Raw genomic sequence first — 26,410 nt, 5'->3', positions numbered from 1 at the left:
GGACTGAGTTTACAGACAGCATAAGTTGCAGGATCAGGTTTAAATTTTAACGTATTTCTGTACTCACAAAAAGTAACATACTAATGATTTTGCAAAGCAGTCACGCTAACATCATACAATATTAACGTTTATTTTCTTGTTTTTCTATATTTCAACAGGAATCAAGTGAATCCGGATGGATATATCTGTCAGGAACAGTAATCTGGATGTGAAGTTATCAATTTAAATCTTTTGCTAAACATCGATATTAACCGGACTTAGTTTGCGATAACGCATCTATTTTTCATCTTGAGATCTTACACACACACAATATGGCATCAGTGCCAGTGTACTGCTTATGTCGTTTATCATACGATGTGACACGTTTCATGATCGAGTGTGACCTTTGTCAAGACTGGTTTCATGGAAGGTAGGTCATTTTAAAATTTAAGACTCTTGCTTATATGGAGATTCAAATAGTACGTTGTGTTTGCTTAATTGCATGGTTATTATGGTTATACACGCATGTGTTGTTCTTATATTGATACATCTGACTGTTTGATCTGTGAATATTGTGTCTGTAGCTGTGTTGGAGTAGAGGAGGACAAAGCTGCTGAGATTGACCTGTATCACTGCCCCAACTGTCAGGTGACCCATGGGCCCTCCGTCAGTAAGTTACTTATTCTTACGTGTACGTACCTCTTTTAAATTGTTGTGATCCATTGTTAATGTTATTCATTGTTTCTGCTTTTTCTCAGTGCGCAAACGCCGTGGGGGTAATAAGCAGATAGATAGTAGCGCTGTTGGAGCACGAGATCCAAGTCGGCCTGTTAAGACTGGAAGCCCACAGTTTGTTAGAGAGCTACGGAGCCGTACCTTCCCAAAGTAAGGGTCAGCATCCTGCAAATACAGAGATTTGTTTTTCAAAAGTTTTAATAAGACCATGATTTGCATTAAATAATGTACAGAATGAATTAAAAATCTGATAAGTTATCAATAACCATAAGTGAAATCTATTCTCGTGCTGTGTTTTATTGTATTGTCATATTAATTAATTACATACATTTTGAGTTTTCTGGTGTGAAATTTATTTTTAAATTTCTCTTATCCTGCCAATGCCTTCCAGTAAACGAACTCTTTTTTTTTTTACTATTGTCTGTCTCTCTGTCTGTATGTAATAATCAATTTCTGTCCGTTAATCTATTTGTATTTCTACTTGACAGTGCGGATGAAGTCTTGCTTAAACCTTCTGGAGCCCAGCTGACAGTCGAATTCCTGGAGGAGCATTCATTTAGTGTTCCAGTCATGGTGCTGAGGCGGGATGGCCTTGGCATGACCCTTCCACCATCATCATTCAGTGTCAGTGATATAGAGCACCACATAGGTAAAGCAATGACAAATCTGCTATTACATTTTAAAACGCGACTCTTCACTGTTATTTGGAAAGGAATAGAGACCTTCATGAGGTTCTTTATTTTATTTTGTTTAATGTTCATAGAAATTGACGTGTTCCCTCTTGTATTTAACAAGTTAATTCATTCATTTATTCTCAGACCTGTTCATTTTGTCCCATTTGCAGGTGCAGACAAAGAGATTGATGTGATTGATGTGTCTCGCCAATCTGACATGAAGATGCGGTTGGGAGATTTTGTTGAATACTATAACAGCCCAAATAGAGACAGAGTACTTAATGTCATTAGCCTGGAGTTCTCTGAAACCAGGTATAAAAACATAATCAGTTAATGTTACATTTCTATCAAATTAACGTATCAAACAATTGCATAAATGAGATTTTGATAATTGAACTGAAATTGTGTTATGTGATGTTGAATATTAAAGATATGTGTTGAACTTTTAAGGCTGTCAAACTTGGTAGAGACGCCAAAGATTGTGAGGAAACTGTCGTGGGTGGAAAACCTGTGGCCTGAAGAGTCTGCCTTTGAACGTCCAAATGTGCAGAAGTACTGTCTGATGGGAGTGAAGGATAGCTACACAGATTTCCACATTGACTTTGGAGGCACATCAGTATGGTATCATGTCCTGAGGGTAAGGAGAGTAATTTAATTTCACTAAATCGACTACACTGACCACAGAAAATATCATGGCCTTTAGATGAAAATGCGTTTTAGTTCAGTATCTTGACACTTCATGTCTTTTTAGGGTGAGAAAATCTTCTATCTAATTTCACCCACCCCAGCCAACTTGGCGCTTTTCGAGCGATGGAGTTCCTCAACGACTCAGAATGAGATGTTTTTCGGAGACCAAGTTGATATGTGTTACAAGTGCTCTGTCAAACAAGGAAACACCCTGTTCATACCAACAGGTAATGTTTCTGTTTGGTTTGTTCCTCCAACGCCTTTTTATCAGCTGTGTTGTGATAGTCCAATAAGTCTGAAGCAATAGTATTGATTTACGCTGCTTGCATTACAGGGTGGATTCACTCTGTGCTCACTCCAGTGGACTGTCTTGCCTTTGGAGGAAACTTCTTGCATAGTCTCAACATTGACATGCAGCTGCGGTTAGTTTCAGCAGCACTATTTCCCTAGCAAAATACGGATTAAAATGTTTAATTTAGATTGTATTATTGCTCCATTTGGTTGTTAAAAAACAAAAACAAAAAGCAGATCCCTCTTTTTGGTCTTATCTCCTTCCTTTGCCACATCTTAACAAATCTTCAGACATGATGGGCACTGAAACAAAATATGCTTAAGTAATTTTAAGTACCTTAATGACTTTAATTAGATCTAGGTCAAGTTGTTTGGTCAAAAACTGCCTTTAGCAGAGGTAAACCGAAACTAATGTTTGGATTTTTTTGTGTGGTTTTAGGGCATATGAAATAGAGAAGAGATTAAGCACAGCTGACCTGTTCAGATTTCCCAATTTTGAAACAGTTTGCTGGTATGTTGGAAAGCACCTACTTGATACCTTCAGGGGTAAGAAAGCTCATTGACTTTCATAGAATTCCTATTTTGAATTTTTTAGCTGTGAAACTGCATACATACCAGACCCCCACCCCCCCACTGTGCATCAAAGTGGGTTTTTTTCTCTCAATTTCTTGTTTATATTAAAGTAAACTTGTTGCTATGGGGGAGCGGGGGGGTCCCGTGTGAATGAAGTTTTACTTGTGGGACTTGTCTTCATATTATGATATTATTAAGCTTTTACTTTTTTTTGTCGCAGGCTTAAGAGAAAACCGCCGACACCCTGCCACTTACCTGGTTCATGGCGCTAAGGCCCTGAACAATGCTTTTCGCAGCTGGACCCGTAAAGAGGTGTGTAAAATAATATTTAATGACTTAATTTTAACTTTTCTCATTCATAAAAAAAAAAAAAAAAATTAACAGAAAATGCAATCTCAGAATGGGAATGTAGGTACAACAGCAAATAAAAAAAGTTGTTTTTTTTAGAAAAGCACATTTTCTAAAATGTTAAATTATTCCTTTAAAATTGTGAACACTAACAAGAACATACTGAAAAATATTATTTGACGCTATTCATAGTTATCTCCCTATACTCAGGCTTTAGCAGATCATGAAGTGGAAATTCCGGAAACCATCAACACTCAGATACTGGTGAAGGACCTGGCCAAGGAGATTCGTCTGGTTGAGGTAAGTAGCAAGATCAGAGATGAGTGTTTTATACTTTCTTTGAAAATTCTAAGATGTATATGCAGAAAAACAGTGTTTACATTTTAGGGTTCATCAACTTAAAGGAACTTAATTTCTTTAATAGGACATCTTCCAGCAAAATATAGGGCGCACTGGGCCTCAGTTTCCTGGTTCACCAATCGCTAAAGCTTCACTCACCACATCTCAGACTTCGGGACGCCCCCCTGGAAAAAAGAAAGGACCCAAGCCTAAGGAGGCAAGTGGGGGTCTTGGGCTCCAAGGGACCAAGAAGAAAAGTCAGAAGGGGCTGCTTAAAGCAGAAGCAGGAGAACTTGACCTGATTGAGATTCACACCAAACATACACTCAAAAAAATTCAGCCTGCCAAATCCAGAAATAAGAGCAAGGTATGTGACTTTTATGACAACATTCACCATCATAGATAGAATGCTAATTACATTTCTACGTGTGTAACTATTTCAGTCTCATGGTTGCTTTAATTTTTCTGTCTTTCAGTTGGAGTTACCTTTAGAAGAGTTTGAAGGGAAGCTGAAAAATAAAAGCAAACTGAAACTTGTGCTGTCCAATGGAAAAATCCAAGGGTGGGCAGTGTTGCTGTTTTTGTCTGTATAATATTGTATATGAGTGATTGTGTGGTCCTTCCACGTGTTTCTCTTTATTTACTTTGGTATTCTTTAACTTTAGGAAGAAAAATGGCAGCAAGAATGGTGCAGGAAGTGCTGGAAACTACAAACATCTTGCCTTGGAGGGATCTAGTTTGTCTGACTTGGAGTCAGAGGATGAGCTACATATTGATGAGACCCCTCCTCCACGACGCAAACCTGTAGGCTCGAGCAAGAAAAAGAAACTAAGTGGTGAGAATTTGATTTTGTGCCATGTTTACCTCCACCGCGGTGGGGGATATGCTCTATCCGTCTGTTAAGCAAGATAACTCAAAACGTTCTGGATCTCGACGACATTTTCAGAAAATGTTGGGAATGTTACCAGAAACAGCCGACTTGTATGGGCATGCATCTCTTAAATCACATCCGACATACTCGTCCACACATTTTTATTGAGATCCGGTCACTGCAAAGACTGTAGCTTATGATTCACTTAATTTTCATGCTAACCCCTTTTGATCTATGGTTGGAAGCATTGCTAAACTGGAGGAAACCACATTTCTCTACGCAAGTCTTTCGTCATAGGATGAAAGTGCCTGCGTTTTCGCAGTGACAGTTGAACACAATCGAAGACAACAACAAAAAGTCCCCCATAGAAAAATTAGAGCCTTTATCAATGTCTTGGATGCCATGCATGCCCTCACCCGCTTGTATTTATGACTTATTAATCTCCTACAATAATCGTATTTTTTTTCATGTCTGATTGAACTTCTATTGTAATGAGTGGTTACCCAATGAGCCCGATACATAGCATTACGGTCCATCTGTTAAATGAAATGTATTGTCCCACTTCCTTTTATCCACCACCAAGAGGAGCCCACATCATTGTCATTGCTAACCATGTCCGGCCTTTTGTCTCATTTACAGGAAAAAACCAAAGAAAGCCCCAAAACACTTAACTTCATTAGAACCATAAGCAATAAACATGACAGGACAGCCTAATAAAAGAGATGGATAAGGTCCCGAACACAGCACCATCAAAGCTTTTTCATATGTTGCTGCTTAAGTCGATTTATTCCTTAGTGTTGGAATGTAATGAGAACTTATAACCAACCAAATGCACAGAAAACGCATATACCTTAGCTATAACCATGCATGCCGTGAAGTGCAACTTTGCAGATCTGCATTTGTTGTTGAACCACCTCGGGTCTTTCTTTGGATTTATCACCTGCAGTATTAGTTTCAAAACCGACCTTCTTGTTGTACCCTGATTGTGTTAAAATGTGCAAGCAGGTCTTCCCAGGAAGTTGCCCAGAGCCAAACCCTGCTCTGATCCCAATCGCATCAGGGAGCCAGGAGAAGTGGACTTTGACATCGAGGTGAGTTCATGACCATCTTAAATCGCTAGTGAAAGATAAAAGTTGGTCCCAAAGATGAAGATGATGATATTCGTAACACTCAGAGATATCAGACGATGACATGAACATAAAACTCTTTATCACTTTACATTTTGCTACTATGTGTGCTTGTTTTTAAACGCACTAGGCTTAGTTTAAGTAGTTCAAGTCAATAGAAATGTTTCTCTATACCAAAAAAAAGATAGAAAGCGTTGCTCTGAACATACCGGTGCATTTAGTCAGTGGACATTGGAGCCCGACGTTGTGGAAGCAGTTCAATTCACGGTTTGCCTTGAGCTGTTTGCAGCTTCTCGCACTACAAACACCGACTTTGAGAAGCTGCACATGGTAGTCGCTCTCCAAATTCATATTGCATTCACATTGCTTCATTAACAAAGTTTTCAAGCAGTAATTACCTTTTTGCCGGCGTTTGTCTGTCTGTCTGTTAGCAGCATAACTTAAATGATTACAGACGGATATTGATGAATGTTACCAGGAACAGATGATTAAATCTTGGTGATAATCCAGAAGTTATACTGGAGTATGAATCGGTTTGAAATTTGACAACCAGAGGTTTCACAATGCCATATTGGTGTGTGTGAGATGCTGAGAGGAATAATGAATGTGGCAGCTGCAAGCATAAAAGTTGGTTTTATAGTAAAGAATTCTTTGTCCATGTGGCTTCAGGAGGATTACACGACTGATGAAGAGGCACTAGCCGCCCACGGAGTGAAGGGTGGAGCTGGGGGTATTCTGGATTTATTGAAGGCCAGCAAACAAGTAGCAGGCTTAGACTCTGCAGCACTTAGGTTAGAACTTCTTGATCAGCTGTGACTGATTTATTGTTATTTAAAAAAATATCTTTCAACCTTTAAAATGTATAATTTCTGTATGTACTGTGGCTTTGATTCTAAACTATAGGAGGTTATTTTTTAGGTAATACTTTATTGTTAAACTGTGTTCTCAGTGAGGAAGCCCCAGCCTCTCCCAGTACTCGTGATGCCATTCAGGGTATGCTGTCCATGGCCAACCCCCCTTCCTCCTCTTCGTCCTCCTCATCTTCATCTCCCCTCTCTATTTCTGGAGGCTTGACCGAGGGATTGGGAAAGGTCAAGGAAAAAGGTGGCAGGGCTGTATGGGTGACTGCAGGGATCCAAAAGAACGGAAGTCCCAACAAAAAGCCTGTCATTGTACGACCTGGAAAACGACCAATTAAACGGCCAGCCCGTCACCTTAGTGACGAGGAAAGTCCAGATGAGCAAGAGACTCTGGGAACGTGTTTTAAAGATTCAGACTATGGTGAGGTTTTCACTCAAAACACTTGCAGCAGTTTTTGAAAATTGAGGCTGCACATGGCACAAAAGTAGCTTGTTCCATTAAGACAGTTTTGAATGAAATGTAACATTCTTTTTTAAGTTTACCCATCTTTGGAGTCTGATGAGGAGGATCGTGCTAACAAGGCTAAGATGAAGCGGAAGAAAAACTGGGATGACACACCTTGGAGCCCAAAAGGTACCTGTCTTGTACATAGATGATAAACATATCATGTTTGCCTTTTATACCAAACCACGAATAAGATGAGGAGGGGGATTCTAGGAAGGAACTCCATTTTTAGCTATCTGCCCAGGTTGTTTAGTTTCTGTTGCATAACTCAAATGGTTTTATATTCTTTCTCTAAACATTCTACACATAAAGTAGTGGATTGTGTTTTCCTCCTAAGGAATTTTTGCTTTTATTTCCATTTATTTGAATGTAAAAATATCTAATTACCCTTTTTTATATATTGGGAATTGCAAGAATTTAGTTTTCTTCATTTCTTTTTGAAAATTGAACTTTCTCAAATATATAATGAACAAAATTTCAAAACGTGCATCGCTCCTTTCAAAATGTCTTTCCTGAATGAAATTGACTCATGTAGGGAGGTATTGAGTACTTTGTTCTTTAGAAGTTCCTGATTACCTTGATTTTCCATTTATAGCCAGGGTGATGCCCACCCTTCCCAAACAAGACCGGCCTGCTAGAGAAGGTGCTAGAGTTGCGTCTGTAGAAACTGGTCTTGCAGCAGCTGCAGCTAAGCTGGCACAACAAGTAAGTTTGGAAACAATGGATCTCTGGTTTTGAAGTGTGTGCCAAGTAAATTATCTTGAGTAATTGTACTGTACAGTTAAAGATAATCTATTTGTTTCAGGAGCAGCAAAAGCCTGCTAAAAGGAAGTACACCAAAAAACAGCGACCTGCCGCTCCTGTAGTCGCTCCACCCCCCGTTGAAGCTGAGCCAGCTCCTTCCTCGCCACCGCCTGCGTCAGAGTCTGCAGGAGAGTTCAGCCCAGAAAGAAGGGTGGATTACTTCTCTGCTAGTTTGTTGGACCATGAATACACAGCAGGACCAGGACCTTTTGGCCCTGGAGGCCCTCGTGGCAGTGGAGCCATGGCACCCGGTGTGTTCCTCACTTCACGCCGACCTTCACTGTCGCCGCAGAGCAGCAGCTCTCAATCTGTATCCCCTGCTGGTTTAGCGAGCCAAGGAACAACAGGAGTCGGTCAAGGTAAGCCAAAAAAGCGTTGTTAACTTGTTGCACGTTGTTGAAAACATGTTTTCTAATCTATTTTTTTTTTACCTTCAACTTCATTTAGGGAGACGGCCAAAGAAAGGACTTGCAACTGCAAAACAGAGACTTGGAAAAATTCTGAAAATTCACCGCAATGGCAAACTTCTCTTGTGAGGGATCTTGGAAGTGTGATTAAAGAGGAAAATGGAGAATAGTGATCTATATTTTATAATCTATATAAATTTGTTTAACATTTTCACCTGTTATTGAACTTGACAATATTTTTTACTACACTATTTACTCTGCCAAGTTAATTATGAGCCTGTTTGGCATTTTGTTTATACATTTCTGGATACAATTATTTTCAGACGCACGGCTGTAACTTCTACAAACGATTACCACAATGAGCTAGACGTATTATATGATAAATAGGTCTTAATGGTTATATATCATTTAACACTGGCAATGGAATATTACAACAAGCATGAAGAATGAAGTGATTTATGATTGAACTAACTAAACCAGGTGATATAGAATTTTGATTTAAGTTGTATTTTTTTTTTTGTTCTTAAAATACATTTTTTTCAGGCATTAATATTTTAGGATTCTCGTCAATTCTGCAAAACCCAGTAAGCCACATATTTATTTTCTCTTGGGGAATCTGTCGATCATATTTATGTAACTTTTCTTTCAATCCCTTGGAGTTATACACATGACATAGAAAGCACTTAAATAGTAATCCCAAGAGTAAAAACATACAACTGCATTTATTATAATTGTTTATTTACAACATATTGATATGTTTACCACTTCATCTTCAAGCTCCTCACTTAAATTGACAACATTTAATTGCTTGTACAAAAAATATATCCATTGCTTTGTAAGAAGGTTTGGTCGCCATTGTAAATATTTGTAATTTATATAGATACGTTAGAAGGGCAGGAAAAAAATACAAGGGTTCTAATAGACGTCTTTCGGATCGCTCCAATTTGTTCCCTGTGTTGGCAGCATTCTTGGACAGAGCGTGACATGTGTTTTGCTTTCCAAACAATGTCATAGTGATAAAATAGCAGAAATTTAAATGTATGAAACTTTCTGAAGCTGAAGAATATGACTTGATATGTAAATATATGTTGTAATTTAAGTTCTTTTATAGTTGAAAGTTTTAAAATCTTTCTTAACACAGCTTGTACATGATACATTGGTGTATTTTGAAAATATCTGAAATAGTTTGTTTTTTTATATTTGTATATAGTAATTGTCACGCTGAGTTTGTCAGTTGTCTTCACAGCGTAATAGTGGAGTTGTTCTGGAAAAAAATGCCCTTGTTTTGTTTCATCCATCTAGTTTTACATTAATTATTGTTTGTATTCTTTCGTGTGTGTTTTAAATGTGTTAAAATGCAACCGACAGATAAAGTTATACCATGGGCAAAATGTCTTTTTCATTGCATTTACTGAAGTCACAAGTGAGATTTGTAGATTCAGAGTACCGGTAATGGTATTCTCTTTGCTGGTACAGTCTGTTAGAGCTCAGTTTTCATTGCATTCCTCAAGTTCTCTGTATTTGAAAACTATTATTAAGATGCAAAAAATCTTTTAAATATTAATATACTAATTAATGTTAAAAATGTATATTAAAAATAAAACAATTTCATTGCATTCCTAAAGCTGGCCTAAATTTGAAATTTAACCACATTGGTATAATACTGGAATCGTGTTTTCTGTAATACAGTAATTAGAGCTAGCCCGGCGCTAACGATCGGGTACTCTCGCGAGATTCAAGCTGACCTACGACTTGCTAGTGCAAGATGGAGAAGCTAGTGTAACGCGCATTTGAGGTAAGATGAAACACCTATTCTATACGGTTGATATGGGTTTTTATCAAAATAGTGACATATATTTACTATGGTTTGGGTTCAGAAATCAATGTTTGACATCCATAACTGTGGTCCGGAACCGCAGAGTTAGTGTATTTTACCGGGTAAAGTATATGCTGTGTAAACCGCCATTTTTAATTTAGCTGTGATCAAAGTGATAAAGCATTTGACGTAGCTCTTTTACGCTCACTGCTAGCTTGTTAGCGTGTGCGAACGCACGAATTTACACGCCACCGAGGATTGTACACTCGTGCTTGTTGTGTGAGTGTATATGTGCGTTTGTACCGCTACTAGTCTTGCCGGTATACTTGTTGTGCTTATGGTTACTCAATGATAAATCAAATAATCACCGGGAAAAAAATTATGTATTAAAGGGTGTTGATTTGCTTTTTGTAGTCACCTAATGTTATCAGCATTGGCTCTATCTGCCAACGGGGATAGTTATTGTTCACATAACCAGATTAAAAAAAATAATAATCGTTGATCCCATTTCCACAGCTATTTGTGACTGATCTCTGTAACATTAAGTAGTCACGTTTCCTCCACTATTAAACTGTGTGAGCAGAGTGTACGTGGTTAATGCTAACATAAGAGAGGGTGTGGCGTGGTCACCTTATGCAAAAACGTTTTGTGACTATTACATGGTGTTGAGTTGATCCATCCATCATTTTTACTAAGTTCTTAGAGAGTCCAATTTAAATTCTGTCATAGCTGGAACATTACGCTGTCAAAAAGAAGCCATTCATATATCCCATATTTGTAAGTTAAAACTAAAGCTGGGGTGCTTGTCAGGATCGCCTTTGGTCCTTCTAATCTTCAGTCTATGATGATGACATTCTGTCCCAATTTATGAGCACTGAACTTTTTCTGTGTATTTGCATGTGTTTCAATTAAGAATGAGACAATTTGGTGTTCTAAAATTCAGAAAACTTGTTATGGGTTAGTGTTAAGTAAGTAAGTATAACTTTTATTGCAGCACGTCTGTAATCACTTTCTCTGATAATATAATTTAAACCACGCTTGTGTGGCACTGAACAAGTGTTGTGTTTTTTTTATTGAATACATTTTTCAAAGAACAGGACAAATGATTGTTTTGCATTTTCAGATAGTTTAAAGAGACCGCAAACCAAGCAAAGGATGAGAATGGTGGAACTATTGAACTAAATCAGTTTCTGGTATGTATTGCTATAACCTATTTAGCACATTGACTGCTGTGTTTATATGTACTGGCGATGGTCGTATCGCTACGTTATTCTCTGTAGATTGCACATTGCCGGGAAAGATCTAACGGGACAGTAAGTTATTGTTTTTGTCATTCTATTTTGTGGTTGTGGCGCAGTGGTAAGCGATGTTGGATCACACACAACAAGGTCACAGGTTCGAGTCTGACTTGCAGCCTTTCTGTGAGGAGCTTGCATATTCTCCCCTGGTCTGTGTTCTGTCTGGGTTCTCTCTGGGTTCTCTAGCTTCCCCCCACCACCAAAAACATGTAAATTAAGTGAATTGGCTACACGAAATTGCCCATAGGTGTGTGTGTGTGTGTGACTGGTTGTCTGTCTGCGATGAACTGGCGGCTTGTCCAGGGTGAACTCTGCCTCTTGCCCGTTGATTGCTAAGATAGGCTCCAGCATGATGAGCCGTGACCCGGTAATGGACAAAGCGGTTCAGAAGATGAATGAATATTTTGTGGTTGACAAAGTGCTGCTGGCTATAATATTTCACACCAGATGTGGATGCTGCTGGGTCACCTCTGTTCCTTGTGGAACACTAACATACTATGTAAAAGTCACACTGGAACAGCATTATCCCACTCTTGTTTTTGTTCAATGTCGGTAAACAAAGGTTGTGCAGAGGAGGGTCTTTCTTGCAGCACTATATCGCAATCTGCGTGGTCTCTAACTCTGTTATTTCTACTTTAATCTAATAACCAATTTGAATGATGGGGTCTGATTAAGAAAACTACTTCAAGTATTAGCATGTAACACCCACAAAAGTCTGAAAATATTCAGTGTCCAATGTTTTTCTGATGTTTGATGAGGATTAATCAAGCGCTCAATGTTTTTTTAATTTATCTTGATCCCATTCCACCACAAAATGTAATCACTTCTTCTCCAGCCCAAGGCCCACTTCTGTGCAATATGTCATTGAAGTTTACTAAATATTCTACCAACAGCTATGAAAACATGACCCTCTTGATAAAGATGATCACTATTTCTTAAGAGGGGCAGTATTAGTCTGACACGTGTAACACACTGTGTTAATGAGGCTGCCTTGAAAAAGATTTATTTTCTTAATGATGACTTTCCAACATTGAATGTTCATCAGTGCAGCTGCCCACACTAATGAGCTTATATCTAGGCTTCCAAATGCCCATTTGCTGCTCCATTAACAGCTAGTTTGGTCAGAAAAGAAATATGCTACCAAAACGTAGCCTTTACCTTGATGGGTTGTGCTGTGTAGCTAAATCCTGCTTCAATTATTCACTTTTCATAGCCGGTAGCATCTTTATTACATGTGATGCACATTGAAAGGCATACGCTGTGTGGGAGAGAATCGTCAACAGATTTGAATGGAAACAACTGAATATCATATAGTCATATTTATTATGCATTTATTTATTATATATGCGTGATTGTGTGTGTGTGTGTGTGTGTGTATAAAAATATTCTGTCCTTTGCATGTTCATGCTAAATGTGACTCCTTCCTAAGCGAACTGGCCCATATTGGCACTGCACCGCATCGATAGCGAGTGGCTACACATAACGTTATTCACTTTTTGCACACTACCCAGAGCCACGGTGACTGTGCCAACAGCTAGTGCTTGTGTGTTATGGAGAAATGCGCGGATACTCTGAAAAATAATACCCCGAACGGATCATTCCGTTTCCTCATAGAGCGTGCAGCCTTCGGTCGATTTGTTTGAAGGAAAACTCGAATCAGAATTCACAGTGTCACGACAGACGCCGCGGAGCAATGATTCAGCGCGTTATTATGCGTTCCTGCTTGCTGCTCATCTAACGTTAGCTAGCGTGCTAGCTAGCGCGTGGTGCGAGTGTCTAGCCGAGGAACCGGGAGAAGAGAATAAGCAGATGAAAGTTATCCGGTTCCAGGTATTTGATACATAACATTTGATTGTTGCTGGATTTTATTGTGGTACTCTGCGTGCCGTTCTACTGAGATTGTGCGAGTGTATGGAGTACGGACCTCTTACGCGGCCTGTACAGCCCCGACCTAAATTAATTGAGAGTAAGGTCAGGGAAGCATGGCGAATTTATGAGAACTGGGTTGACAGTTGTGGCACAAATGGCTCTATCGTTAGGGATTCGTGGTGGGCCACATCACAGACGTAAAGCGATAGCTGTGCGCTTATTTTCTCACTTGAGTAACTTTCTAAAGGTGTGTTGGTATCCCGGTGCTTTGAATTGTTTTAAGGAAAGAACGTCTGCCAATGTTACCGGGAGATTACAGCTAGCTGGTCCGCGGCTAGCATCAGCCGAGGTTACCGATCGAATTATTCAGTACGTTGAGACACTCATCCGGTCTTTATTGGTCAAATGTTTTATAAATCAATCGTTTTCGTGGGTTGTAGCCCGGAGTGTGTATCCTCGCTTGATAACACGGGATAAATAGCGTTACGCTGTTAGCACGGCTAACGCTAGCTAAGTAGCTTCAACTTTAACCTGTCATCGTTTTGTGACTTAAGTTTGTTAATGGCAAGTGTACGATAAGACAGCGGTCTGTGCTACTGGAATACCAAAGCCACAACACGCTGAAATATTTATACCAAGAATGAAGGCCCAGACCGGGTTAATCAACTTTGTGTCGTATGCTGGTAACTAGCCACGAATGCTGCCTGCTTTGTGTGCTCAGTCCTGAGGCAACTTAAACACACGCACCATCTTCAACACCCTTTAATCCAATGATTTGTATTCATTTATATCCTCCTACAGTCGCTTGGAAGTAAAATGTTTACAGCCCTTGTTTATTAGTTGTGAGCTTTGGTCAAATATGAAGACTGATGGCTGTCTGTTGTTTTTAATAAGAGTGCATCACATGCACACATTTATTAAACCATGCAGTTTACTATAAGCTATTTAGTACACCATTCTGAGATTGATGTATCTACACCTTTTTGTTTCTGTTCTGGTGCGAGGGGCAATGCTGTCAGTAAGATTTTTCTGTCCTTTTGCAGGTAACGTGACTGGAACATGCTGTTAAGTGGTTGTTGTCCAATTTTCTGTAAGTATATTTAACTTTTCAATGTGCATAGACACGAAGGTCTAATTTCTTAATACAAATGTGTCGATGTACCATAACACATTAAAGATCAGCATCATATATTGCTTTCTGATGGAAATACAATTTCCATTTTCCTCCTCTTGTACATGAATAGGAGGAACAAGAAGGGATCATCCACAATGAAAGTCGATAGAAGCAAGTTAAAGAAAACTCCTACGGAAGCTGTGAGTATGCATGCTTGCAATGTGATCATTCCTAGCCTCATTAGTGCCTAATTTCAATCAAGCTGGGATGCCCAGCCTGAGCCTTGCGCTAACCACTTGTCATTTGAGCAGATAATGGATGTATGGTCCTTGTATGTGATCTGGTAGTTTTATGCATACTGTCAAAGCTTTGCATATCCAGTAATACCTCGACATATGAGTGCTTTGACATCGAGCGCTCCGAGATACGAGCCAGCCTGCAAGTATTCTTTTGCTTTGAGATGCGAGCGCCGAGCATGCTTCCAGATGCTGAAGCTAAATGGCAGATTTTCGCTATATCTATGAATATTCTTTATAATAAGTGAAAGGGGTCCAAAGAAAGCGAGCTGTAAGGTTAGCAGTGATAAGAACAGACGCATGTTGACAATGACGCATGAAATCATCAAGAAATGTGACCGTGGTGTCCACGTAAGTGATTTGGCACGCCAGTATTAGCGGAGTACTACTGTATAGGGATGTCCCGATCAGGTTGTCTTATTTTTATTTTAAACCAATTCCGAGTCCCGATCCGATACTTCTATAATGCATTAAAGAATAAATAAGAAGAGTGAAGAAACGGATCCAGGATGTCGCTTTTTCCACTTTGGACTTGGACTCGTTCAACAGGAAATGAAATACGAATATTTAAAATAAAATGAGCAGCACCTCAATCGCAAGGTTTTTGTCATCCACTTTAAAATACTTCCACACCGCAGATGTACTCGCGCGACGAGCTTCAAGCTTCTTCCATGTTTTGCCAGCGTTCAACCAATGGTATCACAGTAAGTGATGTCATGCCGCACGCGTTGCCTTATCTGTGTGGTGTAGAGAGGGCTCACTCTGTTCCAACACGTAACTCCAGATCTGATAAAAAGTAATGAAAATAACTATCACTATATACCCGAGTCCTGATCGGGAGGTAACGTCTGATTTCGATCGAGTCTGCAAGCGCGTGATTGGATCGGGACGTCCCTACTACTAAGGAGAACCTCAGCATCTTCATTATCTGTCTTCTCCTCAGACCCGATGTCTCCAAGCCGTACATCACGGCTGACCTCTCCCTTCATCCTATCTAAACACTCTCCTATTACATAGCACACCTGATACTTTCCTCCACTCGTTCGAGGCCGTGTGTCAGAAAATAAAGTCATTTAAATTAAAATCAAAAGTGGAATCCTATAATAAAGGGCTGTCAAACAGATTTACACACTTCTCAGGAGATGGTCGTGGTTTTTTTTTGGTTCTGCTCCTAAACCTGAGAAAAATGGTGTGGCAAAATGTGGTTGCTCCCTAATGTGAGTTCTGAGACGCAAATTTTAACATCTTGTCATGACACAGTGTAGCTAAACGTGTAATTTGTCGATGAAAAGTGCCCTTGTTGGTCATTACATGATGCTTTAATATTTTTGCTTCCTCTGAACCAACAGCCTGCCGACTGTAGGATACTTATCGAGAAGCTCAAGGCATGCAGTGATGAACAGCTGCTGGTTGAACTGCAGCACATCAAGACATGGAATATTGGCAAGGTGAGAAATGAAAATACTGATAGCATTATACATCTGACAGGATTGCAAGGAGTACTGTGAATGAAACGGGTGATCAAAAGGAACTGTAATGCGTCTGAACCTACATGTTTTGTAAACTTATAATTTGCATGACATGATGAAATCCAGTCTATCGATTTAACAACTACTCTAAAGTGATATCACGTTCAGTAATGAATGAAACTGATGGCCACTGGAATGGTAATTCTAAGGTGCTGGTAGGTGCATTCTGTTCCTCCACGCATGACCATTAAGGCTTAAATACAAGCTCGTCCTTCTGCAGCGTAGCTAACCTACTGTCAGACATGGCAACTTGAAAATGAATATTAAAGATGATTTTATTAACTGGTACCTTTTTTGTTTTGCTGTCCCAACATTGTTTGACACAGTCAAGTAAAATTCAGATTAATGGAATTATTATAAAATACTGCTTTGATTCTACATTTGCGTCATTCGGTAGTTCTCACAAATGACATACTGGTTAACGGTGAATGCTTTGCTATGTGTGTAAAATTGGTGTTCACTGAGAGTTGTTTTTTCCCCCCACACACTCCATGCAGTTGTTCTATTGAGTGTTTGTCAAAACAATAAATCAGTTTTAGTTCCTTCATGCTCTGTACAAAAAAAAAAAGAATCCTAATTTAGTTACTCTTATTTCTTCACAAGGACGCTTTGATTATTTAAGAAGTAATGTTCCCTGTTTTCACATTATACTTCTACTCAACAACAACGCCCCAAAATAAAAGTGGCTCCTGGAAAGAACAGAGAGAAAAGAAAATGTTTTGTCACATAATTATCATTATTTATTGATCCCAAAAGCAAATTTTGATCACATCAGAGGTTTGGGATACTTGTTTGACTACTGAAAACTCTTTTCTTTTAACAGTGCGAGTTGTACCACTGGGTGGATCTGCTGGACCGCTTCGATGGCATTCTATGTGATGCAGGCCAGACGGTGGAGAATATGTCATGGCTGCTGGTGTGTGACCGTCCCGACAATGGACAGCTCAAAGCGTTGCTTTTGGCAGTGCTCAACTTCACCGCACTTCTCATTGAATATAGCTTCTCTAGGCACCTGTACAGCTCCATAGAGGTAGGCTGGAGTGCCTTCTTAACCGCTTCTCATGTTTTCTGGACTGCATGTGTCGCTGGTGAAAATGTAAAGCAGCTCACTAACTGAAATCTTTTATCTTTTCCCCTCTCCAGCATTTAACCACCTTGTTAGCATCGTGTGACATGCAGGTCGTCCTGTCGGTGCTGAACCTGCTCTATGTGTTCAGTAAGCGCTCAAACTACATCACAAGGCTGGGATCAGACAAAAGGTCACCTCTGCTGGCCCGTCTGCAACACCTAGCTGAGGTTTAGTGAATGCCATTGTTTTTCTACTGCCATGTTTCCAGCTTTGCTGCAAGACAACTGTATTATTCAGTATCGTTGTCTTCCATAGAGCTGGGGAGGGAAGGAGAATGGCTTTGGTCTGGCTGAGTGCTGCAGGGATCTGTCTATGATGGTAAGAATGTTATCTTAATGTTAATCAGAATACTTTAATAATCCCAGAGGGAAGTTATATGTCTATGTTGGTTAAGTAACTGACTATAGCTGTGGGACTGTTGCATAAATAGTTGTGAAATGAGACTGATTGAAAACTGTGCTTGATATGCTGCGTCTGTTGGCATCTGAGCAGAAGTACCCTCCTAGTGCCACCACACTGCACTTTGAGTTTTACGCTGAACCAGGCCCTGAGGTCAAAGTAGAAAGGAAGGTAAATCCCAAGAATTATTATTTTCTTATTCAAGCATTATGCAATAAATAACTTTGTTCTGTGTGGTGACCTTGAGTGCCTAGAAAGGCGCCTTATAAATAAAATCTATTATTATTATTACTATAAAAATGTATGTTTCTGAAACATCGACTTCTTCTTAAACCTCTATCTTTTCTTTTCCCCCAGCAAACTAGTAGTAACACACTACATTATATTCACATTGAGCAGCTTGACAAGGTACAGCCATATCAGAATTCTTGTGACTGATTGTGTAACAGTAGCATAGGTTCTTTAGCTTGCGCTTCATCATCTGTCTTAGATTTCAGAGAGCCCGTCTGAGATCATGGAGTCACTGACGGTGATGTACAACATCCCTAAAGACAAGCAAACCCTTCTTTTCACACACATTCGACTGGCCCATGGTTTCTCAAATCACAAGAAGAGGTTGCAGGCTGTGCAGGCCCGACTTCACGCTATCTCTATTCTAGGTGAGGCGAAGTCTCCTTCTAATGGTTAAATGACTAACATTTTAGCTTTAAGTTTGAACTTTTACTTTCTCGTTGTCTTTGCAGTGTATTCAAATGCGCTCCAAGAGTCTGCCAACAGCATTCTGTATAATGGCTTGATAGAGGAGCTGGTGGACGTGTTGCAGATAACAGACAAACAGCTTGTGGTGAGCGAGGATAAGTGCCTTAGCCTCTCTAGCTATGAAGGCATTTTTTTTTTTTTTAGAATGAATGTATGGTCCAGGTAGAAATACTTTTATCATATTTATGTTCGTCAGTATTAATGCTGCGGTATTACTAAATAGCTTCTGTTTTTTTAAATTGTCTTTCAGGATATCAAGGCAGCATCTTTGCGCACTTTAACTTCAATTGTCCATCTGGAAAGAACACCCAAGCTTTCAAACATCATCGACTGCACCGGCACTGCCTCCTACCATGGCTTCTTGCCTGTGTTGGTTCGCAACTGCATACAAGCAATGATTGGTGAGGATGTGGCCAAAACCTTCGGTGGAACTGTGATGCAGGAGAAAATGGGAAACTTTAAAAGTATAAAAACTTGTTTAACTTTTCTTTCTATTACCCAGATCCTCTGATGGAACCTTATCCACACCAGTTTGCAACTGCACTCTTCTCATTCCTCTATCACCTGGCTAGTTATGATGCTGGAGGTGAAGCCCTCGTCTCCTGTGGCATGATGGAAGCCCTTTTGAAGGTTTCTATGCTGATCTTACCTATAGTACATTTCTAATCATAGTTTTATTTAAAAGGAAAAGACAACTTGTGATCTGAATCAGTTTATGGCCGAGTATGAAATGCTGAATCCATCCATTCTTCCTCAACCGCTGATCCGGAGTGGGGTCGCTGGGGCAGCAGCCTCAGCAGGGAAACTCAGACTTCCCACTCCCTGGCCACTTCTTCTGGGGGGGAACCCGAGGCGTTCCCAGGCCAGCCGAGAGACATGGTCTCCCCAGCGTGCCCTGGGTCTTCCCCGGGGTCTCGTACGTACGCTGAATGAGATTCTGTTTATCTTTTCATCTATAGGTGATCAAGTTCTTGGGGGATGAGCAGGATCAGATCACCTTCGTGACACGAGCTGTGCGAGTTGTGGACCTCATCACTAACCTTGACATGGCAGCCTTTCAGTCCCACAGCGGCCTTTCGATTTTCATCAGCAGGCTCGAGGTTGGCCACTGACATATTTCATTGTTAATTTTGACATGACATAGCCTTCAACACAAAAGTCACAAAACCTTTGGGGAAACCTCCTTATCTCTTTATCGTCTGCTCTGCACATGTAGCATGAGGTGGACCTGTCAAGGAAAGAGTGCCCTTTTGTCATCAAGCCAAAGATCCAGAGGCCCAGTACAGCTGTGGAGTCTGAGGACATGGATACAGATATGGAGAGTAAGTCACAATTCCAGACACCTCATATGGACCTATGGAATGTTACGACCATCAAATGGGCTCAAGCCCATAAAGTAAGGCTGTTTTCAGCTTCTATACGTATTATATGTTCTTAGTGTCAGAACTTGCCATGGAAAGCAGCCCTGGACCATCCACATCTTGTTCCAGAGCAGAGCCGGACCACCGAGCACAGAGCAGCACTGGTAGTACGCCTCGTGCAGGTACACGCCGCAAATGCACACACACACACACACACACACCCCCCGAAAGTAGATATTGCACTCATCACTGCTATAACGCTCTCTTTCCAGGTATGCAGTGTATCCCCCAGAGGGCAGCTCTGTTAAAGTCTATGCTAAATTTCTTAAAGAAGGCCATTCAGGACCCTGCCTTCTCTGATGGTATCCGCCACGGTGAGTCATTGGCATCTCTTTGGGTAGTACCATTGATGAATCTAAGAGCATTGGTTTAATACTGATACAAAATCTTAATTTTAATTTTATATCTTGATATCCATCCATTTTCTTTTCAGTAATGGATGGATCCTTACCTACCTCACTGAAGCATATCATCAGCAATGCAGAATATTATGGTCCTTCTCTATTCCTCTTGGGTGAGTTCACAATATTGCTTCAGAATAGACCTAATATAGAAACATAATCTAAATCGACTTCGGAAATGTAGCTTTCGTCACAAACATTTGTTGAATGTGGCCGTCGCACTGCATGAATGCGTTTCGTACCGGAACCACGGGGGCAGTCAACGTCATGAGATTAGTTTTAGGAGTAGTTTAGAGAGCTTTGAGATTTTCTCTATTGGATACTTTCAAACTAACTCCAGCCTTTATATTATGTATAATTATTGTTATGTGTGTTTTTCTGACGAGTGTTTTATTTTTTCCTTCTCTTTTCTGTCTCTCTTCTGGACTCGTAGCCACGGAGGTTGTGACGGTGTTTGTGTTCCAGGAGCCATCACTGCTGTCTTCCTTGCAGGATAACGGGCTCACTGATGTCATGCTGCATGCACTTCTCATCAAAGATGTGAGAGTTGCCAACTAGGAAATGGATGCAAACAAACAAAATGCAAACAACCAAGTACCCATAAACAACTAAGTGTTTGTTGCACTTATCTGTTGTCACACACTGTAAAGAGATTCAACATATTTTCAAGGACGTGGTTGTTGGCCGGGATGGTAAATAGTAAATTGCACAAAGTGCCGCACATTCACATGCACATTCATACAACAATGAGTGGCTGCTGCCGGGTTCAATTTAGAGTTCAGTGACTCGCCATGTGACGGTCAAAGCCTTTTGGACCGCCAACCTTTGGATCATTGGACGACCCGCTCTCCCATCTAAGCCCCGGCCACTGTGAGGCTGTAACTCAAAGCATGTTGATTTCTTAAGATGAGACCATGCATACATGTTATCATCAGAGGTTAGTGAAAAGGGATACTCAAAATGTATTCTTCTTATGAAAGTAAGTGACGAAACAAAGCACACATTAGTCCATTGTCTTGTTATCCTACACCAGATAGGTGTGAGGAGGGGCATATGGGAATGGGTTGTATCCACCTCGTTTCAGTTACGGAGCATAAATCAGGAATTACTTGGTATTTGGCACCTTTTTCTATGCGGGGGAATTGTATGTTTTTTTTTTGTTCAGTTTCCATGTTTACAGTTTGAACTAGGAGTTTGTGTCTGATGACATATGGTAGTGCTTTTTTATTTTGGAGATTTAAAGCATTTTGTTTGTTTACTTCTTAATTTTGTGTGTTTAATTTTTTTTATGAGAAGCACTTGTTTCAGATATGCTGTTAACCAAATTTTGCAAATAGCCTTTTCACCAGTTCAAAAAGATGGTTATTTGGGGTATTTGATGCAGGGATTACAGTTAACCTTTCTAATATTTTTGTTTTCTTGTTTCTTTTTTACATGTTTTTACTTTCCAGGTTCCTGCTACTCGTGAGGTGTTGGGTTCTCTCCCAAATGTGTTCAGCGCCCTGTGCCTGAATGCAAGAGGCCTACACTCATTTGTTCAGTGCCAGCCGTTTGAGCGTCTCTTCAAAGTGCTTTTGTCTCCCGACTACCTGCCTGCCATGCGACGGCGAAGGAGCTCAGACCCGTTGGGTTGGTTGGGCTGTGGGAGGGAGGCTATACGACTTGGGTCTTTGCTCAACTTGGAGTGACTAACAGGTTCTTTGCTTGGTTTCAGGTGACACTGCATCCAACTTGGGCAGTGCTGTGGATGAACTCATGAGGCACCAACCCACTTTGAAGACTGATGCTACTACTGCCATTATTAAGGTAAAGGTGACTTGGATTGTAGGAGTTCTTTCAAATGTCATCACATGGTCTTGGCAGGAAAATTAAACCTAACTGATGTTACAGTTACTGGAAGAGATCTGCAACTTGGGCCGAGCCCCTGAGTACATATGCCAAAAGCCATCTATCCAGAAAGCAGACGGCACTGTGGCCGTGCCACCAGCACGCTCCAGCCATGCTGCTGAAGAAGCTTCAAGTGAGGACGAAGAGGAGGAGGAAGCCCTCCACACATTCAGTCAGCAGCAGGGGGAACCAGAGAGCAACAGACAGTCAGTACCAATTCATAACACACAAAAAAACCTCTTAAGATTAAAAAAAAAAAAAAAACTTTTGAAATCAGTTGTCAAGCATTATAGTTGGTGAATGTCATAGTGGTGGTGATTTGCTTGTTTCAGGGTAGTGGGCACTGAAGAGCGGATACCCATTCCGTTAATGGATTATATTTTGAATGTGGTAAGTGGTTTTTGATTGTTTTAGCTATTTAGTAAAAAATATTCCATCACTCTATTTGATAAACATGCACATACTTTCTAGATGAAGTTTGTTGAATCCATTCTGAGCAACAACACCACTGATGACCACTGTCAAGAGTTTGTGAACCAGAAAGGGCTGCTGCCTCTGGTTTCGATTCTGGGCCTCCCCAACTTGCCCATAGACTTTCCTACATCTGCTGCGTGCCAAGCTGTAGCTGGTGTCTGCAAATCCATACTGGTGAGCGCAAAACAAAAGGAAACCCATTGTTGCGATTTCCATTTCCTTGTTACCATGGATATTTAAGGTTACGTTTGGGCATATGGGATTGGCTTGCTGGGGGGGATCTGTTGGTAGCTGACCTGGAACACAAATGATCTGGTTAGAAGAGAGTTATTTATTTTCATAAATTTGGATTATTTTGATTCTAGTATTTCTCACTGTAGGGGTAGTGGGTTTTTTGTTGCATTTAAATTTATGACTACCAGACAAGGGTCCTCGTTTGACAGAAAGACAGTTTAATCTGCTTTTCCTAGGTGACTGGATAACGAGTCATAAAAAAAATTATTTTGATTAATTAATGCTGATGTGTTTTCCTCCCTTAGACTCTGTCACACGAGCCTAAAGTACTCCAGGAGGGCCTGTGCCAACTGGACAGTATCCTCGCATCTTTGGAGCCACTTCATAGACCCATTGAGGTTCCTGGGGGGTCTGTGCTTCTGAGAGAACTGGCGAACGCAGGCCATGTCACAGACGCCACATTGTCGGCTCGTGCCACGCCACTGCTGCATGCTCTCACTGCAGCACATGCCTACATCCTCATGTTTGTTCACACATGCAGAGTCGGACAGGTAAATGTTTTTTTTTTTTTCCTTTTAAGTTTGATTATATAAGAGATTTAAAAAAAAATAAAGTGAGGTAGTCTAAGTTGGTGTAGTTAAAGAAGATGGAGGTCTTTGAGTGTGTTTTTTCTCTTTGTAAACAGAGTGAGATCAGAGCTATCTCAGTCAATCAGTGGGGCTCCCAGCTGGGCTTGAGTGTTCTTACCAAGCTCAGTCAGCTTTACTGTTCACTGGTATGGGAGAGCACAGTGCTGTTGTCCCTTTGCACGCCGAACAGGTGAAGCTCTTCTTCCTTTAACCCAGTTATTTTAACGGTGTGATCAGTCTTATCCCTGTAACGCGTCTTCCTTTGCCAAACAGTCTGCCTCCAGGATGCGAGTTTGGCCAGACTGACATGCAGAAACTAGTGCCCAAAGAGGAGAAGCCATCTGGCAGCACTGCAGTCGCTGCAGCAACTGGCGTCAAACGAAATGGTGATGAAACCATTTAACTTGGTCAATTGGAGAGCGCCGGGTTCTCAAAGCATCCCTCAACAACGACAACCTCTACCTTTTTCGAGCAGAGTCTGAGGCAGTGTCTGTGGACTCATCGTCTGGTGGATTGCTGGAAGGCATGGGGCTGGATGGCGACACCTTGGCTCCAATGGAAACGGATGAACCCACCGCTACTGACCCAAAGGCCAAGTCCAAACTTACCCCAGCTATGGCCACACGCATAAAACAGATAAAGCCACTGCTCTCTGGTGAGATCTTTTTCGTTGACAGTTGTGTATGTATATTAACAATTCAACAAAGTGTCTTAAATTACTAGAAATATCTGTAGTTGTCTTGTCTCTCATGAAGCGTCTTGTCTTTGTAGCTTCATCTCGACTCGGCAGAGCTCTTGCTGAGCTCTTTGGCCTTCTGGTGAAGCTGTGTGTGGGCTCCCCAGTGCGCCAACGCCGCTCCCACCATGCTACCAGCACAGGCACCACCCCTACTCCTGCAGCCCGCGCTACTGCCTCTGCCCTTACAAAGCTCCTGACCAAGGGCCTTAGTTGGCAGCCCCCACCTTACACACCCACTCCCCGCTTTAGGTAAATGCAGGCTGCACTTATCATATTCTATTTTTAGAACAGTTGTTGCAAATGAACGTGTTATGGAATGTTGCTGTTTTTGTGTTTCATTTGTCTGGCAGGCTGACCTTCTTCATTTGCTCGGTTGGCTTCACATCTCCCATGCTATTTGATGAGAGGAAGTACCCCTACCACCTCATGCTGCAAAAGTTCTTCTGCTCTGGGGGGCACGATGCTTTATTTGAGTAAGTCCCACCCAATGAATTGGAAAAGATGCCAAGAATGGTGCCACATTATATTTGCTTGTGAATTATAATCGTCTTGTGACTGATCAGGAGTTTTATTGGTTGTGCGTCTTTTTGCAGGACATTTAACTGGGCCCTTTCGATGGGGGGGAAGGTGCCAGTATCTGAGGGGCTGGAGCATACTGATCTGCCAGATGGGACGGGGGAATTCTTGGACGCCTGGTTAATGCTGGTTGAGAAGATGGTGAACCCAAGCACTGTGCTCGATTCTCCACACTCCCTGCCAGCTAAAATGCCTGGTGTCACCCCCACCATGCCTCAGTTCAGTGCCCTTCGGTTCCTCATCGTCACCCAGAAGGTCAGTGTCCTCAGATTAGTCATCAGGCCGTTGCTCCCTTTGGATATAACTTATTTTTTGTCTTTACACTAGTTCAAGTCCGTAAGTGATATCTTTAAGCAGGGTGTTGAAGTAATTTTAAGACTAATACTGTTGTCATGGATATAGGTGCTTTTTTCTAATATCAGAATTGAATCTAAAGAATACAAGACAATTTGATGCTCATGCTCTTATTTATATTTCCCTACCTTAGCTCTATTTGGGGCGTTTTCTTTTAGAATTCCTTTTGCAGTTTGGGTGTTTTGTCATTTTAACACACCTTCTCCCTCATACAGGCTGCATTCAGCTGCATTCGCAGTCTGTGGAATAGAAAGCCGCTCAAAATGTATGGCGGTAGGATGGCTGAATCGATGCTGGCGATTCTCTGTCACATTTTGAGAGGGGAGCCTGTAATTCAGGAGCGCCTGTCCAAGGAGAGAGAGGGAACGCTGCGCCCAGATGAGGAGGTGGCCCCCACCGGTCCGTTGGTGCCCAGCGTTGCCCCTGGAGCTTCTACAACAAGTGGAGAACCACCACCCCCAGCACCACCAGCAGCAGCTGGAACAACAGCTGCAAATCCAGCAGGAGGATCAGCTGATGATTCAACTAATTCCACCCCTCGCAGGGACCCCCAGGTTAACCAGGCTCAGCTTACACAAGTATGTCAGAAAGCCGTTTGATAAATCTGTACATTTTTATTTTTTATTTTATTTTATTTTATTTGATACTTTTAACACTGTACTCTCTGGGATTTCACCTTTCTGGACTAGGGGTAAGGAACAGCTGGAAAAAGGTTTAATGAATCTTGGTTTAATCTGTAGTTTGAGAGCTCCTTCTGCTTCTTACCTGGGCTTTGTTTCTGAAGTCTTGTCAGTATTTTCAGAAGGTTTTGGTTTTGACAGCACTGGTTTAAATACATAATTGCATATCTAGGAGGCCACCGAAGAAAGATCAGAAAACGGCGCTAGTGCGTATACCAATCTTCCCTCCCTATATTCTGCATGCACTGAATCCTGGGCTACTGTTTGTTTTATAACAGGAAAGATGCAGTGGTGGAGAGAGGCCTGCACAGGTTCGCCAGCAGCATCTCCAGCAGGTATAAGAGCCATCAGGGACAGGGGAAGACATTAGTCAGGAGAGAAGGAAAAGAGCAAGGGATAGAGAGAGGTTGGAGAGAGAGGCATATTAAAATGAGTGAGGAATTTGGGAATCGGAACCTTTAAACGCGGATGATCAGGATAGGATTTCTTTTTGGTTTTTTTTATGGGGAAATGTTCTTTGAGATGGGTTATTCACACATTCATAAAAAGGAAAACGAACATCTGCTTCCTTCATAGTAAGTGTTTTGGTGTCCATCGTTTCCAGAT

At 41.0% G+C, this 26,410-nt stretch overlaps 2 protein-coding genes across 2 annotated transcripts in view; both read left to right on the top strand.

The window, feature by feature from the left end:
• The first annotated feature begins 311 nt into the window (after positions 1 to 311).
• Positions 312 to 9,581, top strand: phf8 (PHD finger protein 8). Its single transcript, XM_068744742.1, has 21 exons — positions 312 to 409; positions 564 to 649; positions 738 to 864; positions 1,203 to 1,363; positions 1,559 to 1,700; positions 1,839 to 2,025; positions 2,140 to 2,302; positions 2,410 to 2,497; positions 2,806 to 2,912; positions 3,160 to 3,251; positions 3,498 to 3,587; positions 3,712 to 3,993; positions 4,103 to 4,188; positions 4,292 to 4,461; positions 5,503 to 5,588; positions 6,294 to 6,415; positions 6,574 to 6,905; positions 7,023 to 7,118; positions 7,585 to 7,694; positions 7,795 to 8,152; positions 8,241 to 9,581. Exons 1-21 carry the CDS (start codon positions 312 to 314, stop codon positions 8,327 to 8,329), a joined length of 3,072 nt encoding a protein of 1,023 aa, XP_068600843.1. The 3' UTR covers positions 8,330 to 9,581.
• Positions 9,582 to 13,047: 3,466 nt separating this feature from the next.
• The window catches only part of huwe1 (HECT, UBA and WWE domain containing E3 ubiquitin protein ligase 1), a 35,974-nt gene continuing 22,611 nt past the window's right edge, over positions 13,048 to 26,410 (top strand). The window contains exons 1-32 of the mRNA XM_068754178.1: positions 13,048 to 13,144; positions 14,227 to 14,273; positions 14,428 to 14,497; positions 15,943 to 16,041; positions 16,946 to 17,152; positions 17,266 to 17,418; positions 17,507 to 17,569; positions 17,744 to 17,821; positions 18,008 to 18,058; positions 18,141 to 18,309; positions 18,394 to 18,494; positions 18,660 to 18,810; positions 18,912 to 19,039; positions 19,369 to 19,509; positions 19,626 to 19,731; positions 19,848 to 19,952; positions 20,043 to 20,144; positions 20,264 to 20,344; positions 20,665 to 20,771; positions 21,683 to 21,860; positions 21,946 to 22,037; positions 22,122 to 22,324; positions 22,451 to 22,508; positions 22,590 to 22,766; positions 23,132 to 23,377; positions 23,512 to 23,645; positions 23,729 to 23,841; positions 23,928 to 24,110; positions 24,227 to 24,443; positions 24,545 to 24,667; positions 24,788 to 25,025; positions 25,340 to 25,702. Of these exons, the coding sequence (XP_068610279.1) occupies positions 14,453 to 14,497; positions 15,943 to 16,041; positions 16,946 to 17,152; positions 17,266 to 17,418; positions 17,507 to 17,569; positions 17,744 to 17,821; positions 18,008 to 18,058; positions 18,141 to 18,309; positions 18,394 to 18,494; positions 18,660 to 18,810; positions 18,912 to 19,039; positions 19,369 to 19,509; positions 19,626 to 19,731; positions 19,848 to 19,952; positions 20,043 to 20,144; positions 20,264 to 20,344; positions 20,665 to 20,771; positions 21,683 to 21,860; positions 21,946 to 22,037; positions 22,122 to 22,324; positions 22,451 to 22,508; positions 22,590 to 22,766; positions 23,132 to 23,377; positions 23,512 to 23,645; positions 23,729 to 23,841; positions 23,928 to 24,110; positions 24,227 to 24,443; positions 24,545 to 24,667; positions 24,788 to 25,025; positions 25,340 to 25,702 (4,212 nt within the window). The 5' untranslated portion in view covers positions 13,048 to 13,144; positions 14,227 to 14,273; positions 14,428 to 14,452. The remainder of the gene's footprint in view (positions 13,145 to 14,226; positions 14,274 to 14,427; positions 14,498 to 15,942; positions 16,042 to 16,945; positions 17,153 to 17,265; positions 17,419 to 17,506; positions 17,570 to 17,743; positions 17,822 to 18,007; positions 18,059 to 18,140; positions 18,310 to 18,393; positions 18,495 to 18,659; positions 18,811 to 18,911; positions 19,040 to 19,368; positions 19,510 to 19,625; positions 19,732 to 19,847; positions 19,953 to 20,042; positions 20,145 to 20,263; positions 20,345 to 20,664; positions 20,772 to 21,682; positions 21,861 to 21,945; positions 22,038 to 22,121; positions 22,325 to 22,450; positions 22,509 to 22,589; positions 22,767 to 23,131; positions 23,378 to 23,511; positions 23,646 to 23,728; positions 23,842 to 23,927; positions 24,111 to 24,226; positions 24,444 to 24,544; positions 24,668 to 24,787; positions 25,026 to 25,339; positions 25,703 to 26,410) is intronic.

Source organism: Brachionichthys hirsutus, chromosome 2, assembly GCF_040956055.1.
Source record: "Brachionichthys hirsutus isolate HB-005 chromosome 2, CSIRO-AGI_Bhir_v1, whole genome shotgun sequence".
NCBI lineage: Eukaryota > Metazoa > Chordata > Actinopteri > Lophiiformes > Brachionichthyidae > Brachionichthys > Brachionichthys hirsutus.
The sequence above is the reverse complement of the archived record's forward strand: the minus strand, read 5'-3'. Positions and strand labels throughout refer to the sequence as shown.

Excerpts from the sequence above, each read along its gene's own strand:
- phf8 (XM_068744742.1), top strand. The coding sequence starts at position 312 with ATGGCATCAGTGCCAGTGTACTGCTTATGTCGTTTATCATACGATGTG. Across the intron at positions 650-737 it reads GACCCATGGGCCCTCCGTCA|TGCGCAAACGCCGTGGGGGT; the intron begins GTAAGTTACTTA and ends GCTTTTTCTCAG. Across the intron at positions 4,462-5,502 it reads CAAGAAAAAGAAACTAAGTG|GTCTTCCCAGGAAGTTGCCC; the intron begins GTGAGAATTTGA and ends ATGTGCAAGCAG.